We start from the raw sequence: 19,260 nt of genomic DNA on the forward strand, positions 1-19,260 counted from the left end.
AAACTTGGGATACAATTTTTCTGTACGGAGCTCCGTTTTCGAGAAAATTGAGTCTCGACATTTTTGGAGTTCACGAGTGATTCATTAAGATTCGGTTGAATGAATCTGTCTCCTGCATTTGGATAAAGAGTTTGGGAAGTAATTTATAATCAGAAATACTATTTTGCTGTCGTTAAACTCTATATAATGTGGCTATATATAAAATGAGGAAGCGTAGGGGGAGCCACGATGCTAAGACTTATGAGAACTGTTCGCTCTGAGCCCGCGTAATTTAAACATCGATTTTGTCGAAGACGAAGACCTTACGAAGAAAGATTATTCCACATTTTCGATTTATTTTTGGATGTAGATACAAATACTTCCTCCATTGAATCACTTATTGCGAGACACCCTACATAAGGTAATTCGTGCTCGTACAATTGAATACATAACAGGAGTGGCGAACTTCTTTTTGTCACGAGCAATATAAAAATTAATTGAAAACAGTGGACAGTATTTAATTTTCGAATCAGAAGAGTACAACAGTAAATGCAAGTTCGATTTGCCACTTAAAAGAAAACAGATTTCTAAAATTCTTTCAAGACTTTAAAAACTTTCAATGAAATTTTTATCCGTCGTTTGTTTACGTTTTACTTTCATAGAATTCTCCGAATTTAATTTCGAATAAAAATAGTTTTATTTCGCAAATATTTAAAAAATTGTCATATTTCTCACATTTCAAGCCAACAATTAATTTTATTCGGATTTCGGTCGCGTATCAATTAATTCGCGCGTGCTCCGCGCGTTCGCCATTCCCGCTACATAATCGAATATATTCCCGCGTACGCATGTGTCTCTAATAACTCCTCGTTGACAATTATTTAACACCGATAAAAATGTATTCGTCGTTAAAATTCCAAGCAAAGTTGCCAATCGCCTGACGAACTCGCGAATGAAAAAAGTAAAGAAGATACGAGTATCGATGTTACGCAATTATATAATTGTCGTTCGACGTAATTCATCATTTCCAGCCGCCGAGCGCGGCTCGCGTAATCTCCACCAAATCCGATAAATTCGCCCCGACAATTGGCAATAAATTTTTAGCGGGAAAACACAACGGCACACGATCGCGCCGCCGCTGCGTAGTTATCGTTTCATCTACAACCGTGTATCGCTTGTTTTATCATACAAATCTGCGGTACGAGCACGTTCAATAATTTCTCGTCTCTCTCTCTCTCTCTCTCTCTCTCTCTCTCTCTCTCTTTTCTATTTCTGCTCGTCGAAATCCCCAACCCCTAGTGTTCTAGCGCCCAACACACTCTTTCTTTCTCTATTTCTCTCTGAAATTCTCCTCGCTGCGAACGCGATAGGGTCCGAAAGAGTCGAACGGTTCGTTAAATGCCTTTTTAGCCGGTCTCGCTCCAAAGCCAGCTTTTCGAGGCGGCGAAGCGATTACCGGGTGACGTTAAAAAAGTGTTTCTGGCACGCGCCACTTTTCGACCGTTACGCACGACGATTCGAAACGAATCCCTCGACTAGAAGGGTCGAAGACACCCGCTTCGCAATATATCCTGCAACAGACTTGGGGTAACACATTAAAAAAAAAGAGGAAAGAAAAACGGAGGAGAAGAAAAGAAAATAATAGCCACGGCAGAAAATAGGACAGGAGGGTTGCGTCGGACCTCGAAGACGGAGGGCGACGCGGTCGAATTAGCATACACGAGCGAAGAGAGTCGAGGGGTGGCGGCGACAGTGGTTAAACGCTTAACTAGGTACACCGGGGGACGTTTAAATTCCTACATGGGATTCTTCGAAACGCGTAACGCGATTCCCGGAAGTTACCGGTTCCTGAAGCCTTGTATTTTTTTCCACGCGGAAGAAAGAAGGGCTGGAGCGCATCTGTAGGCGAAAAATAAAACTCGGAATCGCGTGATGACGGTTCCCGCCGCGGACGGGAACCGTTCTTAATCGCGTGGATGATCGAGGCGCGGTGTAGATGAAACCGATGGAATTCGCCCCGATAATGGGGCAAGAAACCTTCTGGATCGAGTTATCAACTCGAAAGGCAGGTCGAGCGTTCTCGGTACGAGCGACAGAGCGGCGATAGAGGGAGTGTGTGTTATTAATTCCAGTACCATTAATCATACTTGCGTTACTGGCAGAAACAAGCGATAGACCAGGAGACGGAAAAAAATAAATTGCAAAAAGAACAGAGAAGAGTGATATTACAGTCGTTTGCGAAAAGAGGAGAGCCAGATCAGAGTGTGTGAGCGAGCGAGTGAGCATGTGTGAGAGAGAGAGAATGCGAGAGAGACCTATATTTTATTTATCCTCCTCCGACTATGAAATATTCCCTGTTTTCCAATTATCTACTGGGTTCGTTCCCATCCCCACCCTGAGCACGACAATTTACAGACACGTCGGATACACGTGAAACAAGAGAATTCGTTTTCTCGGTTTGGTGTAGAAGCGGCTATCGGATACCTTGCTGAGCGGGATGCCTATTGTGGTTGCTAGGTGCCATCATGTGCATCTGGTGTGCCCCGACCGGCGACCTCAGCGACAAATTGTTCAGGTTCACGTTTATCGAAAGATTCGTATTGTTACAGGCGGCGGTCAGGTTGTTGTGATTGTTCGGCGGTGCGGTGGTTGGTGTTGTACCCACATTGGAGGCGGTGTGCGGAGACAATCCTGAGCTGTCGGTCGTCGGCGCTGACGGGTTCGACGAGGTGTTGTGCGAGGCGAAATCCTTGCCGCCGTTTGCTCCGCCAGCGCCCCCGCTGGTGCCCGACGAGCCACCAGAACCACCTGTCACCGTCTTCGAGCACCTCAGGCACTTCGGTAGCCAGGAATGCCGACGCACGAACTTCCTGTATTCCTTCCTCACCTGCAATGGAGAAACAGACCCACCCCCCGAACGAAACGTTTTTAACGGTGCACAAAGAACCAAGGCAGGTGCGACACGCGCGGTCGTTTCTCGTCGGTCGATGACAAATGAACGAAACGAAATAAAAAAAAATTATACCAAAGTAGATGAAAACAAACTGACGATGCTCGGAACGACTCGTTAACCTCGATGCTCGGAAATGGCTGGCTTTGCCACGGAAACATTGTTTCGTAACCGTTTCTCTGTACGTCCTAGGATCACAGAAAGTTGGATGGAAAAATATGAACTGATTTTTGATCAGTGATTTAACTTTTGCTAGGCCATATTAGGTACCTTCGCCCTTCTAATTTCACACCTTGTTAAATAATACTGTAAAATATTAATAATGACATATGAATTAAAAGATGGACATTTGTGAAAGCACTTGAATTTTAATACAAATAAATTAATTAAATAAATTTTAAATTCTATCCATTCATACTAGTTCATAATTGTAACATATTTCCTGTTTCAACTGTAAGAGTAAAGACATTTCAAAACGAATTTAATACATTTCCTATCTATACATTATATAAAATATTATTTATTACATTTTGCAAAACATTAATAACTTACACCACGAACGTTTAGATTAATAAACAAATATTCTTTCTCTATTTCCTAAGACGTACAGACGGACGTTGCTAAACAATTTTTCTTTTCCACCGAGTAGGAAAGATGGCCACTTCCGAGCATCGTTTTTCGACGATGAGATCGAAACGTCGAAGGCTGTCGACGAGCTTGCATCGATTGTTTACGGGAAGCGTCGGTGCTGAATTTACAGATAAATCAGGAAAAGAGCGGTGCATCCTGAATTGGCAACCAAAGTAAAAAAGTTGTCAAGTAAACGAAAAGGAAAGGATGACGAGCTGCAAATCAGACTACAGGATCCCCGGATATTCGTCGAGTAAACGTGGGCGATGTTTCAGATTGCCACAGCACTTTATTCGAGACATCATTTGTTGTCATCATGTTCGTTTACGAGATATTTGTTATTACGATGTCTGGAGACGTTGCGTTAACATGATTCCCTTTCAAGCGATCTTGCCTAGGAATTACTCGCTACTTATACAATATGAATTCTTATGTTACAAGATGCTTGACTCGTGAATAATTATGTACCATAACTTACGTTAGACACTGTTTTACAATCTTTATATAAAATTGCGCCTTTTAAAACTGATTACCTCGCTTCGCGTTGTCTTCTATCGACTTTTCTTGATTCTCAACTCGTTGATTTCGAAATTTGCGGAGAACTTGGTACGGAATCGCGAGATTTACATGTTATTAACATTGTACTTTCAACAAATTGTTTAATGATATTGGTCGAACGATTGGTATAAATTTCTTCGCGTTGCTTAGATCGTTCGCGTTTAATCGTTTTTACGACGAAGAGGGTACTGCACGAAGTGCTCGGATTTTAACGAAATTTCATACATGGATGCACGAAAAATAGGTAAAGAGGTCTGCAACGAGAAAGACTGTTTGCCGACGATGATTCAAACATTTAATTTGGTGTTTTAGTGCAGTGTTTTTCAAACCGACGTGCGATTTATTGGAAAATAATTTCAAGAAATTAAGTTTGTCAAGATTTTAGATTGAGATTAAAAAAGAATTTCTATTATTAAGTAGAAAAAATGTATTACTATTATTACCATTCATGGTGACCTATTTGTACGAATTGGGATTTAGGATTCTCTACTCTGGATAGTGGGTTGTGGCTAGAAAAATTTGAAAAACACTGGTCTAGTGGCTGAATTCAGAGGCAAGAAAAATTTTGATCTACACAAAAGTTTCGAATAACAAATAAAAAATAAGCAATGGTTTATTTCGGTCGCATAAAGGTTAGAAATAAATTGGTGGTTCTATATATTATGTAAGAGTTTATTAAATTTATTATCGTAAGCATTCACGAAGCTTCGTAAAAATTCGTGCGTAACGCTTCGTGCAGTGTCCTCTTTGGCTCTGATTCGAACGAAGATGGTATCGAGGAAGATGAAATAGCGACAGATGACTGGACGACACGGCCACGATGTTTGAAGGTTAAAACGCGCCCCGACGCGTGACAACTGACCGAGTTCGATTTTAAAGTAAAGTTGACGTTTGTACCCCGACGTATTCCCTTACCTTCTCGTTCTGAACGCAATGGAACACAAAGATAAACAGCCCCTGGAGACTATTCAATATGGTGAAGATGTACGCCATCGCGACGGACTCTTGGTTCAAGTAGAGGAGCCCGAACGTCCAGGTGAGTCCCAGCAGAAAGACCAGGACGATTGCGCCTCTCAGCCATGCCCTAGCGAGAAAACACACGCGAAATTAGTCAAGCTGAAAATAATTGTCGCGGCGATGCTTAAAGGAGCGCGAATGATCGTGAAATTTACAAGGATCGGATACGGTGAATAGAAACGAAGGAGAAACAATGAACAAAAATCGAAGGGACAGAGAGAGGGGGGCCTCTTAGTCTTGTGCCATCGAAGGTATTAAGGTTAAATGCGCTAAATGATCGATGACGGTGTGACTTTAATTCTAATAATTCCAATGCTACATTTGTCACGTTTCTTATCGAAATGGAACGACCGAGAACACGGAAGATTATCAGAACGGTGTTATGCGCTGAAATGCACGCAACATTTCGAGCGAGCCAAGACGCTAACGTGTACTAATGCTGCTCGTTTCTACACGGTGTCGTGTGAACACGTTCCACCTCGAGGCATTAGCATCGTTAATGTTTTCGTGAGAGACTAGAAGCGGCCGGAGTCCTGTAAGCATCGCACACACACTGTATTTCTTTGTACGTTCTCTGTTTCTTTCTTGCTTCGGTTTATTTTTTAGTTTTCGTCAATCTTTCGAAACGATCACGACTACGAAGAACGGGAAGAGGCCTGGGTTTCACGAAACTACACAGGTAGAGGCGGGTTTCTCTTCGTTTTACGTCTAATCTCGCGTATTCTAACTACTCTCGAATCAGGCGTGTTACACCCGAAAAACTAAGTATAGATACGGCATGCGATCGGATCGTCGTGCGCGCTCGGAGGAATGGTGAACTTCAAAAAATTCTAGATCGATAATCATTCGATCGATTAAAATAATTTTGTCCGTCTCTACTGTAAACTTATTTTATTCGTAACTTAAAATCCATCAGTTTTTGTAACTTTTTGGGGACGGCCATTTTAGTGCACGAACGTTAGGGATGTTCAGAAAAGTAACGAGTATTTAAAAATTAATTTATCCAGCATATACATTTTATTTTAACTTAGCATTTCATTAGAAACTTATGGAAATACATTTTTATTAATTTATGGTGACTGATTTCTTAAGAATTTTCTAACGTACGTCCAAAATGGTAAAAGTATATTGTCTTTAAAGGGTTTAAAACAAAAATTAGTTTACGAGTTAATTTGAAATTGTTGCTAGTTATTTGCGAAATAATTTGCTCGATTGTGGCGTGAATGAAGATGGAGGACGCGTCGATCAATGGCACGTGGATTTCATGAAACGTGGTCGCGAAGACGCCACCGCGAAAGCTGCTGTAATTGCAACGTTGCTCAAGCTTGCAACTGGGAAACGAAAATAATAATTGCGTTTCCAGCGAGTCGCACGATCGATCCGGCGTAATCGTTCAACGAACTGCGTGTTCGTCGCGGCGTGACTAGCTACGTTTACGTTCTACATTCGCAGTGTTCAATCGAAAAATGATCGTCAGCCCGTATGGAAACGAAAGAAAAACAGAAGAATGGAAACTGTGTGAATGTAAGGTAAATTAAAGACACGTGGATAAAGACGGTTAGTGAAGTATGACGTTAATACGATGAACGTGACGTGAGTAATAATAAAAATGGTAAATATCTTACAAGTGCGCTTGCAATTTGTTGGGAAGAGCATTCTCTTCCTTTCCACTACCAACCAACCACGCCATGCAGAAGAATGTAGAACAGTGTAGACAGAAGTGGGTAGAAGATTTAATACAAAAATGAAACAAGACAGCAACGTTAGGTGATTGTTCCGGCACCAATAATTAATTGATTATATAAGAAAAAAAAAAATATTTTTAATTCTCATTTTAGTTGGTGCAACGCTCGATTCGTATTACTATGCGCTGTGATCAGTGCCCGTTAGTGCAACGATAGTTAGAAACATTTGTACACGTCGTGAATTACTGAATGCTGAAATTAAAAAAAAAATATACATATATATGTATGTACAGAATGAACGCAACGACGAAGCAGCCTCGATAATAATTCGAGTCGAGTTTGCAGGAAAATTTAACTACCATCACCGACATTTCCATATGGAGATATATCAAGTTAATACCGTGTCGTAATTACTGTCTCTCCATGTTTGACGTATTTTGTTCGCTTCGTTTACGAATCAGAAAACAACAAATGTAATTGTTAGAACGATTGTTCGTACGTACAATTCTCGTTGAGGCATGATTCGACTGTGAACGGCGTTTTCAATCGCGTATGCACGAGTTAGCTAGTGTCATTAAATCATAAATATACAGAATGATACGCTGGAAACGGGTCACGTTAATATCTTTGTTGTTTCGAATAACTGGAAGAAGCGTTGTTTGGCAATTATTTCTTCGTGGGAATGTGTGTGCAACAGATTTAAATATCGGATAACACTTCTCGATTTCGGCAATATTATTATTCGTAAACATAAACGGTTTCGACTGTTGGATTAATAATACAGAAATATTTTAAGGTAAAATTATTTAAAATTTTAAGCTTGTTCCCATTATTTAAAATGGCGAAGATGTCAAGGTGGTTCGTTTCCAGCGGTACACTCTGTATGTATATACCATACGTCCATATATAATACCTAAGATTTACAGCAACACAAGTGGTGTGTCGAACGAACGAAATCTGCGGTCATGCCAACACAGGTACTCAACAAAGACAAAAAAGAAAACCAAAAAACTTAGCATGGCCGCCAAATGATGCGTGACAATAAGATTCTCTTTCGGGGAGATCTCTTTTAAGCAAGTAAAGCTTGCGAACGTGAACCGAAAGCACGATACAAACACTTCGATTCTACTCGACGAGAGGATATCGTATACTCGAACGTGTCAACGAACGGATCCGATCGATTACTTGATGTAAAATGTATAATATATATACATGTACAAGTTTGCTATTACGCACGACGTTTACTTCGAACCCGAAGTGTCTGGGCTTACCTTGCACTGGCCAATCGTGAGTGCTCCTTACTCTTCATCGCTACTGTCGTGTTCGCGTGCCGGCACATCATGTAAATTGCCATCGACAGGAATACCAAGTTCGCCTAATCAAACAAAAGTGCAACGTATCGATAAATATTGTCAACTCAAATATGACGACAGCTTCCGCGTGTCAGAATCTGACCCCTTAACCCTCTGCAACCCTACTCCCCGAGTCACCCATTATTTATATTTTTCACGTCTTCTTTAATTTCATTATTAATGCCAATTTTTTAAATCAAGACGATTACGATTGCGGTTATCAAAATTTACTTTTCAATTTGTGCCCTAATATTAGTGTATCTTAATGTTCCTTTCTGAAGTCATAGTTATAGAGCATTAAAATGAATATTAATATTTAAGTCTATTATAAATTGTACTAATCTTGTTCTTTTTTGAAGTCAAACATAGTTTGAGTTAAAATGATATTATTCTGGGATAAAGTAAACACTGCTCAAAATAATTAGATCTGTCATTTGACTGAGACGTGCACTAGGTAGAAATGACATTGTTACATTACTATAAATGTTACTAATATAACTTCAACAGAAGTGATCAATTATGTACATAGAGCAGACCATTGCTTACAGAATGATACAAAGGGTGAATCACGGTCAGCGATCAGCGAATAAATAAAATAATTTTGGCAGTGTCTCGAGCAACCGTAGACGATCATTAAGCAATCTATCTCCTAATTATTTCAAGTATTTAAATTGGTCTTTAACCAATCTGAACGAATGTTTACGTAGGGTCTTACCAGTATAACGAGTATCACAGGTCCAACGAAGCTGAAGATGAAATAGTTGTCTGCTCTGAGCCAGCAATATCGATCGGTACCGTAACTGAGAGGATCGATTATACAAGATATAGCAACGACGAGCAGAGGAGCACCGTAAGCGACCAGATAGTACCAGCGGAGCCTCGATTTTTCCGCCTCGAAGACCTCGATCAGCATCACGTATAATTGGAATCCTGGAAGAATGTCAGGGGGAAAAAGTCAGACCCTTCTTTTCCTGGGGATCACCGTGAAATTATTCGACGTCCCCGCTGTTTGCTTGTACAATCCAGCGAACGACTGTCCCGCGGATCCCATTCGGGTATTGTACCTTCGAGGAACATCCAGGCGAACGCGCAGAGGAAGAAGAAGTGCAAGAGTCCAGCGACGATGCCGCAGACAATTCTCTGATTCGTTTGACCGATTCCGCAAACGAATAAAATTTCCGCGATTAGCAGGCACACGCAGAGATTCTTGTGGATGGTCGTTCTGTCCGACTGCAATGAGACCGCGTGACGTTCAATGGACAACCTTGAATTAATCGCGACGAGGGATCGACGATCGACGTCGAAATCGACGTTTACCTTCAGTCCGCGAAATAATTGAAACGTCAGGATGGCCAGGACGAGACAGACCACGGAAATGATGCAACCGATGTAGGTGATGATCTGCAGCGCCACTTGATGAGCGATGTCCAGCCTGACGGCATGCACGTCCATGAGAACGGCGAAGTTTGTCAAATGGTTGCACTCGCAGATCGTGTGGGTCTCGTTGGTTTTGCGTATCAGGCAACCCTCTTCCGACCAAGCGCTAGAAAACACGTTCAAACAATAATTATTAATGATCCAAAAATATAAGGGTAGTTTCGGGCAGAATTGATTATTCTTTCAACGGTGTCGGGTACTTTTTTCAAATCGATATATGTTGACGTCCGTCTGAAAATACGGGATATTTAAGTAATCAGGTTGCTGTCTTTGTAATTGTTTAAAAGATATATGCAAAATATGTGTGCACCCTCCAAATTCGAGTGAAAATACCTTCCATGCGCTAATTTCGACACGAGATATGAGTAATTTAATTGATATTAAACGAACGTGACCGTTCGACCGAGCGACGTTGGGGGCCCTCAAGAACTTGTACGAAGAAAGTTACCTTAAGATGTAGTCCCAGAAGACGCAAGTTGGATTGGTGACGTTCTCTATCGACAGATGTTTGAAATAGACTCTGACGGGTTCGCTGAGCTGTATGTGCCTCCCTTTGCCCAGAGACGCGGAGATCACTTTGCTGTTGAGGAGCCTAGTCGTGTTCCTTTTCGGCAGCGGTTGCGGGTCGTCATTCATGACCAACGACGATACCTCGGCTTGCGGCTGCAAGATCTCCTCGAGTCTGTCAAAGGCCATGAAAACTAAACGGACAATACCGCCGTGACTGTTCTCCAGCAAAGCGCCTCTGGTCAGCTCCACCCGATCGTTTGAAGCTGCCCACCTTTGTTGGGCCGCCTCGGTGGGGAACACTTCGAGATCGTCCCCGATGTTTCGGGCGTCCAACACGCGCACTTCCAACACTGTTTTAAACGAGAATAAAATGTTAACGCTCGTTTTATTTCACGTGGTATCTAATTAGTAACTTGAGAACGTAGTTACGGAAGCTCAGTTTCGCTTTATCGATGGTAAACGTTTGGGTTCCCAGCTTTGGACCACCTTCGACAATAACGAACTGATTAATTGTGCAATAAATAAAAATAACCATGACAAACATAGAATTGTATCTCGTTTCGTAGAAGAATTTGTCTATTCGTTGTTTACTTTGAGAATGTTATTTTTTAGATCAAGAAAGCTGTGACAAATGCTTCCATTGATTCATTTAATGTATATTATTTCAAAAATATATATTGCACTTGGATGAAATTGGCCATGCGAGTTGATTTAATTTTGTGGACTCGAACAGTGATTTCGACGTTTTAATTTGTTACTCAAACAGAAATTGAAATTTCGAAACCGAACCTTTAGTAAAATGTGCTGCAACCATTTTGGAAAATAATTACATGTTGAGCTATTTTCAATTGATATCATTACAAACATCCCTCACACACTTTTATTATTGAAATTATTATATTACTGCAAAATTAAATGCAGTTATTTCATCGTGGTCAGAGTTTATTAAATATGGTATATTAAATATTTATGGATAAATATATGACCTAAATAGAAGGAAAAATTATTAAGAAAATTCTTGAAATTCTGTTCTACAACCACAGTGTTAAAAATTGGAATTAATTCACATAAATTGACTGAAAAAATTGTAAATAAAACGATGCTGCATTAACGATCCTCGATGGATGCATACGAAAATTATAAAATGTTGTTTTGTATCTTATAAATTAGTACGTAGATAATCGTATCCATATTACCTCTTGACTTGTAAAGGCAAAAACTTTTATTATTCAGCCTATCTCAGAAAAAGTTTATCGACCCCTGATATAGATTGTTATAGATATTACATCGTGTAACGTTATGGATAAAATTTATTGTATGTACTCGTAGAATATTTTGTCCATAAATCTGTGTCAACTATTCCGAGGGAAAATATATCAAGCATTGTCTCCAGTCTTGTCAACGAAATAATACACATATAAATATTAGTCTTTGTACCATTCGTAGTTGCATTTTTCAAAAAAAATAAAGTACGTCGTCAATCTTCTTGCAGTATTTCTTTGCGGTCGAAAATAAATTTTGTATAGTAAACTCACGTACATACATTTTTTTATTTTTCTTTAGAAAGTTCAAATATAACGTTCTTTGTAAACGAAGGGAGTATCTTTTACGATAGAAAACAAATAGCACTAACTTCAAAGATAGATAGAATTCTTATCTATAATAAATAAAAATTCGAAGCACCAAATACAAATTTGATCTGTATTTTATAAATAAAACTGATTTAATAAATCAGAAAGACAAACATTTTTATTATTTCATCCTCCTTAGAAAAAGTTTATCGCTCCTGGTATAAATTGTATAGGCATTAGATCATGCAACGTTATGGACAAAATTTATAGTGTGCACTCGTAAAAAATTGACCATAAATCATCAAACACACCGAGACAAAATATACAAATTCATTGTCTGTAGTGTTGCTAAACGAAATGACAAACGTATAAATATTATTCTTTATATCTTTTGCGATTGCTTCGTGTATTTTTCTTACTAAATAAAACACGTTGCCGGTAACACAATAAATAAAAATATTAATATTACGAAAGAATGATCAAACTCACACGGGTATCATTAAAATTTATTTAAAAGTACACAGTAGCAATTCTTTTTATTTCGTAGTATTAAATCTGAATTTTTATTTAGTAAATGGAATTATAGACTAGAGTTATGGAGATATAATCGTGTCACACTAACGATCTCGAATTTCTTTTTAACTTTTTCTTCGTTCATCAAAAGAACATTAGTCTAGGAGCGGATCCAATCTTAAGAAAATATATTTATAAATATTTTCAGTATGCACTGGTATAAATAAATAATTAATGTAAACTTGATTGCTTTGGCTATCAACGAAGAAAAGAATCGTAAATAAATTATAAGCAAATTTCCAAGCAAGATTTCTAAATCCTTGCACTATTCTTATAGAATCGTCGGATCGATCTAACTCTGTATTATCAAATTCTAATTTCTATGCATGGAATAACGGGCAGACAGTTTATCCTTTTCCATTATTCGAAATGTTTGTCCAGATAAGAATTTTGCCCATCTCTGTCAGGGAATATTATGTTACGTAGCACCCGACCGGCTGTCGCTCATCAAACTCATCTTCTTTTTACCCTTTACTGTTATGCTATTTATCACGTGCGGATCTAATGTTGCTGCTACTTCATTCGACCGCGGAGCACATCTCGCTTCCAGGCTCAATCACGACGCGCAGCCTAACTTCCGGGAAGTAAATCAAATTGCTCGTAATTTTCTCTCCTCCCCTCCACCGGTTTTGTTGTGATAACGGGTGGAAAGGGGAGGGAGGTGAGGCTCGGGTTACAACATTATCCGGGAAGGTACCAGAGAATTACGATGGGTTTGGATCTTTGTTTTATCTGCGCCGGATATTACCAGCGTCGCATTCTCCAGATAAGGGATCTAGATTTATGCGACCCAATGCTAAAGTCAGACCTACGGTGCTCGCATGTTCATTCTACCGGAGATCCGGCGCTAACTTGTTACTCTGCTACTATTTCTTTTTTAACAGCCGATCCACCGTAGTTGATAAACCACCGCTACAGATAACTTCTCGAAATGTAGAGCGTATGATGAAGCAAGATGATTTAGTGGCCCTTGCATATGTAACTGTTAAGAGTTAATGGAAGCTTACATTTTTCATCGACGTCGTTGTTTTATGGAGTACGATCAAGTATACAGTAATAATTCTCTGTTCAAAATTAAATAACCATTTGCTTTAATCGTTACGAATAAGACTGCAAGGGCAGATTTTTCAATCAATGCCACGAGGTGTTTCCTTTTCGAAAAAGTCGACACAGAAAATGAATAGAGTCCTTCGTCGGTGCCAGTGGAAACAGCGAACAATGGACGGACGCGTCAAACAAATCGTATTCGAAATTTAAAAATTTCAGCCAATTTTACATATAAGTAAACAGTGTATTTTAAACTCACGTATGTTCCTTCCTTCGTGGGTGATGGTCTTCTCGTGCATCAGCGTGTCCGCCAACAAGAACGCGTTCTCCTCGAGTCCAGTCAACAACGATGTGGCGACCCTCATCTGCTCCTGATGGCTAAGATCCTTCCAAGACGCCATCTGAGCTTTGTCCAGGAGATTGCTGCCTGTCCTGACGACACCCTGAAGCAGCTCCGTGACGCTGACCTCCCTCTGGCTCGCGTCCTGGTACGTCCTTATATCCTGGGCCATCTTCTCCGCCATGTTCTTCATGATCTTGGTGGTGATCATCATGTCGCCGCCGTAGAGTCCTCTGCTGTTGTTCGTCACCTGCGACAGCTCTCTGCTGATGCCCAGGATAACGTCACCCTCCGTCACTCTATTCTCCAGGGTGGTCAACCACACGGAACGACATTCGCTGAGATCCGGGCTGTCCCTGTGCCAGAAGGCCGAGTCACCTTTGGCCAAACATCTCCAGCGTGCCAAACCGTTGGCACCGCCGGGACAACTCTGGACCGCCACGTCGCCGGCTCTGGTCGTGTTCCAGGTGAGCGTCCTGGCCACCACCGGGGGACACACTTGTCTACCGTAGTCGTACCATTGGCCATTCGAGCTGGACTCCGGGTAGAGCGTGCTGGGCACTGGAATATTTGAGTTAGTTACGAGCGTTAGTTGGCCCGTTAGTCGGCTACAGTTAATGGCACGGCTTTAATGTGATTCTAGTGTCCGGTCCCAGGCGGTGCCGGGATTAACTAGCGACATCCTATCGGGTCCGCGAAACGGAATTTTCGGATGCCCAAGGGTGTCTTAATCTTTTGCGGTGATTGTTATAGAGTTTCCTCGGTTACACGAATTCGGAGGACAATAGCGCTCAAAAGTTTCGGGTCACCGGACTAGATTAGCACTTGGACTTCGCGAAGTGTACCGAGATAAAGTGGACTCATATTTTTAGGTAACATTTCTCACCTCGTTTCCAATTTTAGGTTAGAATTTTTATCGAAAAGTTAGAATACAAATCGAAGTTAAATATACTTACTTCCAGAATTCACTACTGCTGACAAGATTTAATAATTTAAAACTGTTCTAGAACCTTATATAGCGAAAAATTAACTATCTTATAAAGAAACAAAGCATCGTGGCTGCCATACAATAATTTGAAATGGAGTTTTTGCTCGCAAATATGGAGAATGGGCATAGTAATTCCCTAATAAACTTATCGAAGTTACGAAACCGTGGATTTTTTTTTAAACCTTTTTGCTTTCGTGAATCGTGAATATTATACGTGAACCCTAATCTTCGAGCAGTAGAATGGAATTCGATAGGGCGATGATAATTAGAAAAACAAAATTGGGAACAATTAGAGGCTACGTCACTATTGATATCTTTTCAGGGTCCCTTCAACCGCAGGCCAGCTAAAATTTGGAAGCTCTGACACCTGCCCTTTGAGCATTAACCCCTTTGGTACGATCGTCGACTGTAATTGACAGCCGACAAGCTCTCGCCCGAGTCGACGCGTCGACCATAATGGACGGCTGATAGTTCTAACCAGTTATGCACATCCACTCGATGTATTCTTGCTGCAGCAAAGCTATCCAGATTAGTTCGACGTTAGGAATTATATTAGATTTATCGATTTAAGTACTAAGTAACGCGCCCTTTTCAAAACCTCGCTATTGAGGACGCGAGGACAAATACAGAAATAATTCTTTTCACAATATTCAAAATATTCTACTAAAAGAAATAAAAAGGAATTTCATCCCCTTTATTAAACTTTTAAGTCGTGAAAATATACATATTTGCAGGACTTTAAATTATACGAGGTTTAAAATTGACGTGTACAATGGTTTTCTCAAAAACAAAAAATAAGAAGTTGGCACTAAATTTTGGGGGCTCCAAATTAGAGAAATATTTTAAACGCGTTTACAACTCACCAGTGGTCCTTAGATTCGTTCTCCAAGAGGCGAAGGTCGACGTTGTTGTGGCCTGAGTGGTTTCAGGAACAGTTGGAGGCACCGCAGGTCCGTTCGCAGACGGAACGTTTGCAGGAAGTATTAAGTCCTGGTCCACTTCGACTACCTCCATATCGACTGGGGACCTCGTTGACGTGGGACTGCAAAATGGAGGGAGATCGTCATTTTCAACGGCGTTCGTGGCGTCGAACTTTGCCATGGACAATGATGCAACGAAAATATTTCTCTTTCGAAAAGCACGATATAACGCAATTTAATAGAGCCTTACAATAACTCTGTTTTTTCAACGGACGCCGAAGAATATCCTTTTAGACTCGGCGGATCTTACGTGACCGCAGTTTAAGTCCACTTCGATCATTTTATCGTGCTTGAATAAACATTATTGGAATGTTTGTGGGAATCGTAAAAGTAATAAGACCACATGTGGACTCAGAGAGAAGAATTGTCTAAAATATAAAATTTGAAACAGTGTAATTTTAGGTAATAATTTTAGATAAAGAAGAAGGGAAACAGAAAATAATAATTTTTTGGAATCATGTCTCTCTACTTTGTTGTTTAATACATTACAAAATTTGCACTGTTACAAATGTTTGTATTTCAGATTTCCAGTCTTTTTTCTTGAAGAACTACACTCTTATTGTGGGGTTATTTTTATTGTGTGGTATGCCTGGTGAGTGAGTGGGGAATGAATGAGTGTGGATTTTGGCAACGCTGGGACGCGAGAGGGGGACGCGCGGAAGTCCCATGTATGGAGAGAGTGTGATGCACACGTGGAGAGAACATTGTGAAAAATATATATACGTTAATTTATTAAACAGAAAGTGGCTCATTTAATTTGACTACCAAATTCCTCCCACACTTATTACCACCAAATTATCAAAACAATCATGAGTTTGATATTTATTAAAAAATTCTCTGTACAGAAAGGAAATATTGTATAATATTGTGTACGAATGCAATAATTTCAGTGTCTGCAAATTATTTGTTTTCTCAATCTCTTTTAACAATGGTTAGAAATAAGGGTTGAAACCGTTGCCAGCGAAATGTCTAGGAGAGTGTTGTTAATAAAATTTCGTTACGAAGTGACCAAAGAGATACTGACCTTGACGTGGTGGTTATTGGCAGCGTGGGGGTGGACTGCGCCGGCGGCTGGGGCTGCTGTTGAGCTGGGGGTGTCGTAATCCTAGAGGGAGGCCTGACAGTCGGCTTAGCCGTGCTCCAAACGCTTGGCTGCGAAGTCGTGAGCCACGGCGGGCTCGGACGGGACGTTGTCGTGGTCGTGGCCGCTGCAAGTGTTTCGTCGAGCTCGTTTTAACGTCGTGAACGCTAGATGGGGGTGGCACGAAACCGAGGTGGCGAAGACGAAAGACGCGGAAAGGAGAGACGGCAGGCAGGGCTTTGGCAGGCCGGCCGTGGATCACTAAGAGCTCGTCTACGAGCTTATCGGATTCGAACGCCGGGTATAATTAAGAAGGAAAGTGATTTGAGGGTCTCGTCGAGGGGTAGACGAGCTTCTCAGCCGGCTCAAACGACGGAGATATTTTAAACCTCCTTAGGGGGGAGCGGCGGAGGACCGGGGATGAATCTCTCGCCAATTCCCATCGGAACGTTTTCTCTTTTGCGGGCCAGAAACTAGCGGGCGTTCGTTTGTTTCTCCCGGAATTGCCGCGTCGCGGTGAGAACGTCTTTAATCTCGACGATTGGACCGTGTTTCCATCGCGTCCCCGGGATCGAGTGGGAAATTAATCGGGACCAAGGATGATAGAGATTAATTCGCCGGAAATATATAGCGCCGTTCGTGACAAATCGACGAGGTTCGGTTCGAGATTGTAACGACTCCAAGAAACTACTCCCTATAAAAATCGATGTGGGAAGATTCTCTGCTTGAAATTTTTCATTATTTTATACGATTGTATGATAAATGTTTATAAGTTTTTATATTAAATTTTGAAACGTCAAGGAACTACCGCGAATTTTAGGAGAAATATATTGTTGACATTTAAAGAGTACGTTTAAAAATACAAGACATAAATAACTCTCATTGAAGACGACATAAATCAAGAAAAAATGTAAAAGAAATAATCTCTTCAATTTTTGAAAAATTTGCAGTATATATGAGAAAATTTGTTCGATTACAATATTTTTTTTATTTAAAGGTTGAAAGCATATTTAAAGGAACTCTGATGTTGCTTACATTGTTTTACAAATTGTTGAAACAAATTATTTTAAAAACGTATGACGGTGTTTTTATTGCCTATATACGGAATAAAATTTGTCTTATAAACCAACAATCAGTCGCCATACAACTTTATATTAAACAGTGTTTAAAGATTAAACACGCTAGATAAATGACGAAGTATAGAGCAATTTCTTCCACAAATATGAAGCGAAACTCTGGGAAAAATTTTTGAATATGAACTTTTATTGTCTAGAAAATTGATTTTGAAAATTCAATGGGTAATTGACAAGGACCAGTACACAGCTGTTACACACTGGCACTGATGAAACTGTACACACAAGTGAAATTGTCGAAAATATTCCATAAAAATCGTTTTTTGGCGACGAACATTTATAATAATAGTTTACGAAATGAAATCATCATTTGAAGCCGGAGGTTAGAATGCTTATGTCGAATAATTTGAAAAGAAATGTTCACTTTTTGTAAGAAACGTAAGAAAGAAAACAATTAAAATTAAAGACTCAAGATTTTATCATTACAATACAAATATTTTGCAAATATTGTTTTGCAAATTTATTTAATAAAACCCATATGTAGCAATTATTATTATTCGAATTTTGAGTAAGTGTACTGTACTCGAGATATTCATTAAAACAGTTATTTTATGCTCCTCAAAAAATATTAAAAAGATCTTTTGATTACAGTGGCTCCATCTGTAATTTCACAGAAATTTGATTTACATTGTGTTACTCTTTATACTAAGCCAAGAAATTTTCATAAATAATATTTTTTTCTATTTCTATCCATGCTCGAATTATTTGACTTAATAGTTTCCTAGCTGTCAACATTTAAGATTCATCACCTAAACACGATTGTTCGTCATTAATAAAAATAAATGTAAAACTTTTTTGTCGTCTTTACCTGTATGTTAAGTTTAATCAAGATCAGTGTTGTAATTAATACCTTAATACTTCTTATAAGTGGGATTTGGTTTAGATGTCTGACCATTCTTTGTTATTTCTACTTAATTAACGTTTGAAAAGATTAATGCTATCATGTAAGAAAAATTTGGCAGGGAAACAAAGACGAGTAAAATTGTGTGAATAATATGTCAATATCACTATCAAAAAATTCCAATATAGTTGTGAATTTATAGTCGACACGGTCAGAGCATAGATATTCAATTACAATTTATTGGCTCCATATTTTTCATAGAAATATATACAAAGCAAGATGAAAACATGTATTAGACATCTGAAGAAGACCTACAAAATGTCAATAAGTTTCAAAAACAAAATATAAAAAAAAGAAAACTTCAGTGATAAATATCTAATAAAAATACTCGATATTGGTCAGACACATATCAGACCAATTTTCAAAGTCGTTTTCTTCGAAAATAGGATCCCGTATCAAAAACTTTCACTTCATATTTTCGATTCATTTCTACACAAGGGTTTACACTACACCCGATGACTTTTATAAAAAACTATAATTAACAATTCTATTAATTTTAATTACTGAAAATAGGAGATTTCTCTACGA

General features: G+C 39.5%; 1 protein-coding gene across 5 annotated transcripts in view; it reads right to left on the reverse strand.

The window, feature by feature from the left end:
* The window catches only part of LOC122401259 (latrophilin Cirl-like), a 544,259-nt gene that overhangs the window by 13,226 nt on the left and 511,773 nt on the right, over positions 1 to 19,260 (reverse strand). For 3 of the 5 annotated variants that reach the window (XM_043403287.1, XM_043403284.1, XM_043403285.1), the window contains exons 6-16: positions 16,642 to 16,825; positions 15,501 to 15,679; positions 13,569 to 14,210; positions 10,057 to 10,468; positions 9,489 to 9,714; positions 9,236 to 9,401; positions 8,887 to 9,101; positions 8,091 to 8,194; positions 6,760 to 6,804; positions 5,033 to 5,201; positions 2,645 to 2,866 (exon numbers count right to left, since the gene is read on the reverse strand). In XM_043403287.1, the coding sequence (XP_043259222.1) occupies positions 2,645 to 2,866; positions 5,033 to 5,201; positions 6,760 to 6,804; positions 8,091 to 8,194; positions 8,887 to 9,101; positions 9,236 to 9,401; positions 9,489 to 9,714; positions 10,057 to 10,468; positions 13,569 to 14,210; positions 15,501 to 15,679; positions 16,642 to 16,825 (2,564 nt within the window). Of the gene's footprint in view, positions 1 to 2,463; positions 2,867 to 5,032; positions 5,202 to 6,759; positions 6,805 to 8,090; positions 8,195 to 8,886; positions 9,102 to 9,235; positions 9,402 to 9,488; positions 9,715 to 10,056; positions 10,469 to 13,568; positions 14,211 to 15,500; positions 15,680 to 16,641; positions 16,826 to 19,260 lie in introns of all 5 variants that reach the window. The other 2 variants (XM_043403288.1, XM_043403286.1) reach the window with 2 other exon arrangements.

Source organism: Colletes gigas, unplaced genomic scaffold (genome assembly GCF_013123115.1).
Source record: "Colletes gigas isolate AHSC1104 unplaced genomic scaffold, ASM1312311v1 Colletes_gigas_Sc00023, whole genome shotgun sequence".
NCBI lineage: Eukaryota > Metazoa > Arthropoda > Insecta > Hymenoptera > Colletidae > Colletes > Colletes gigas.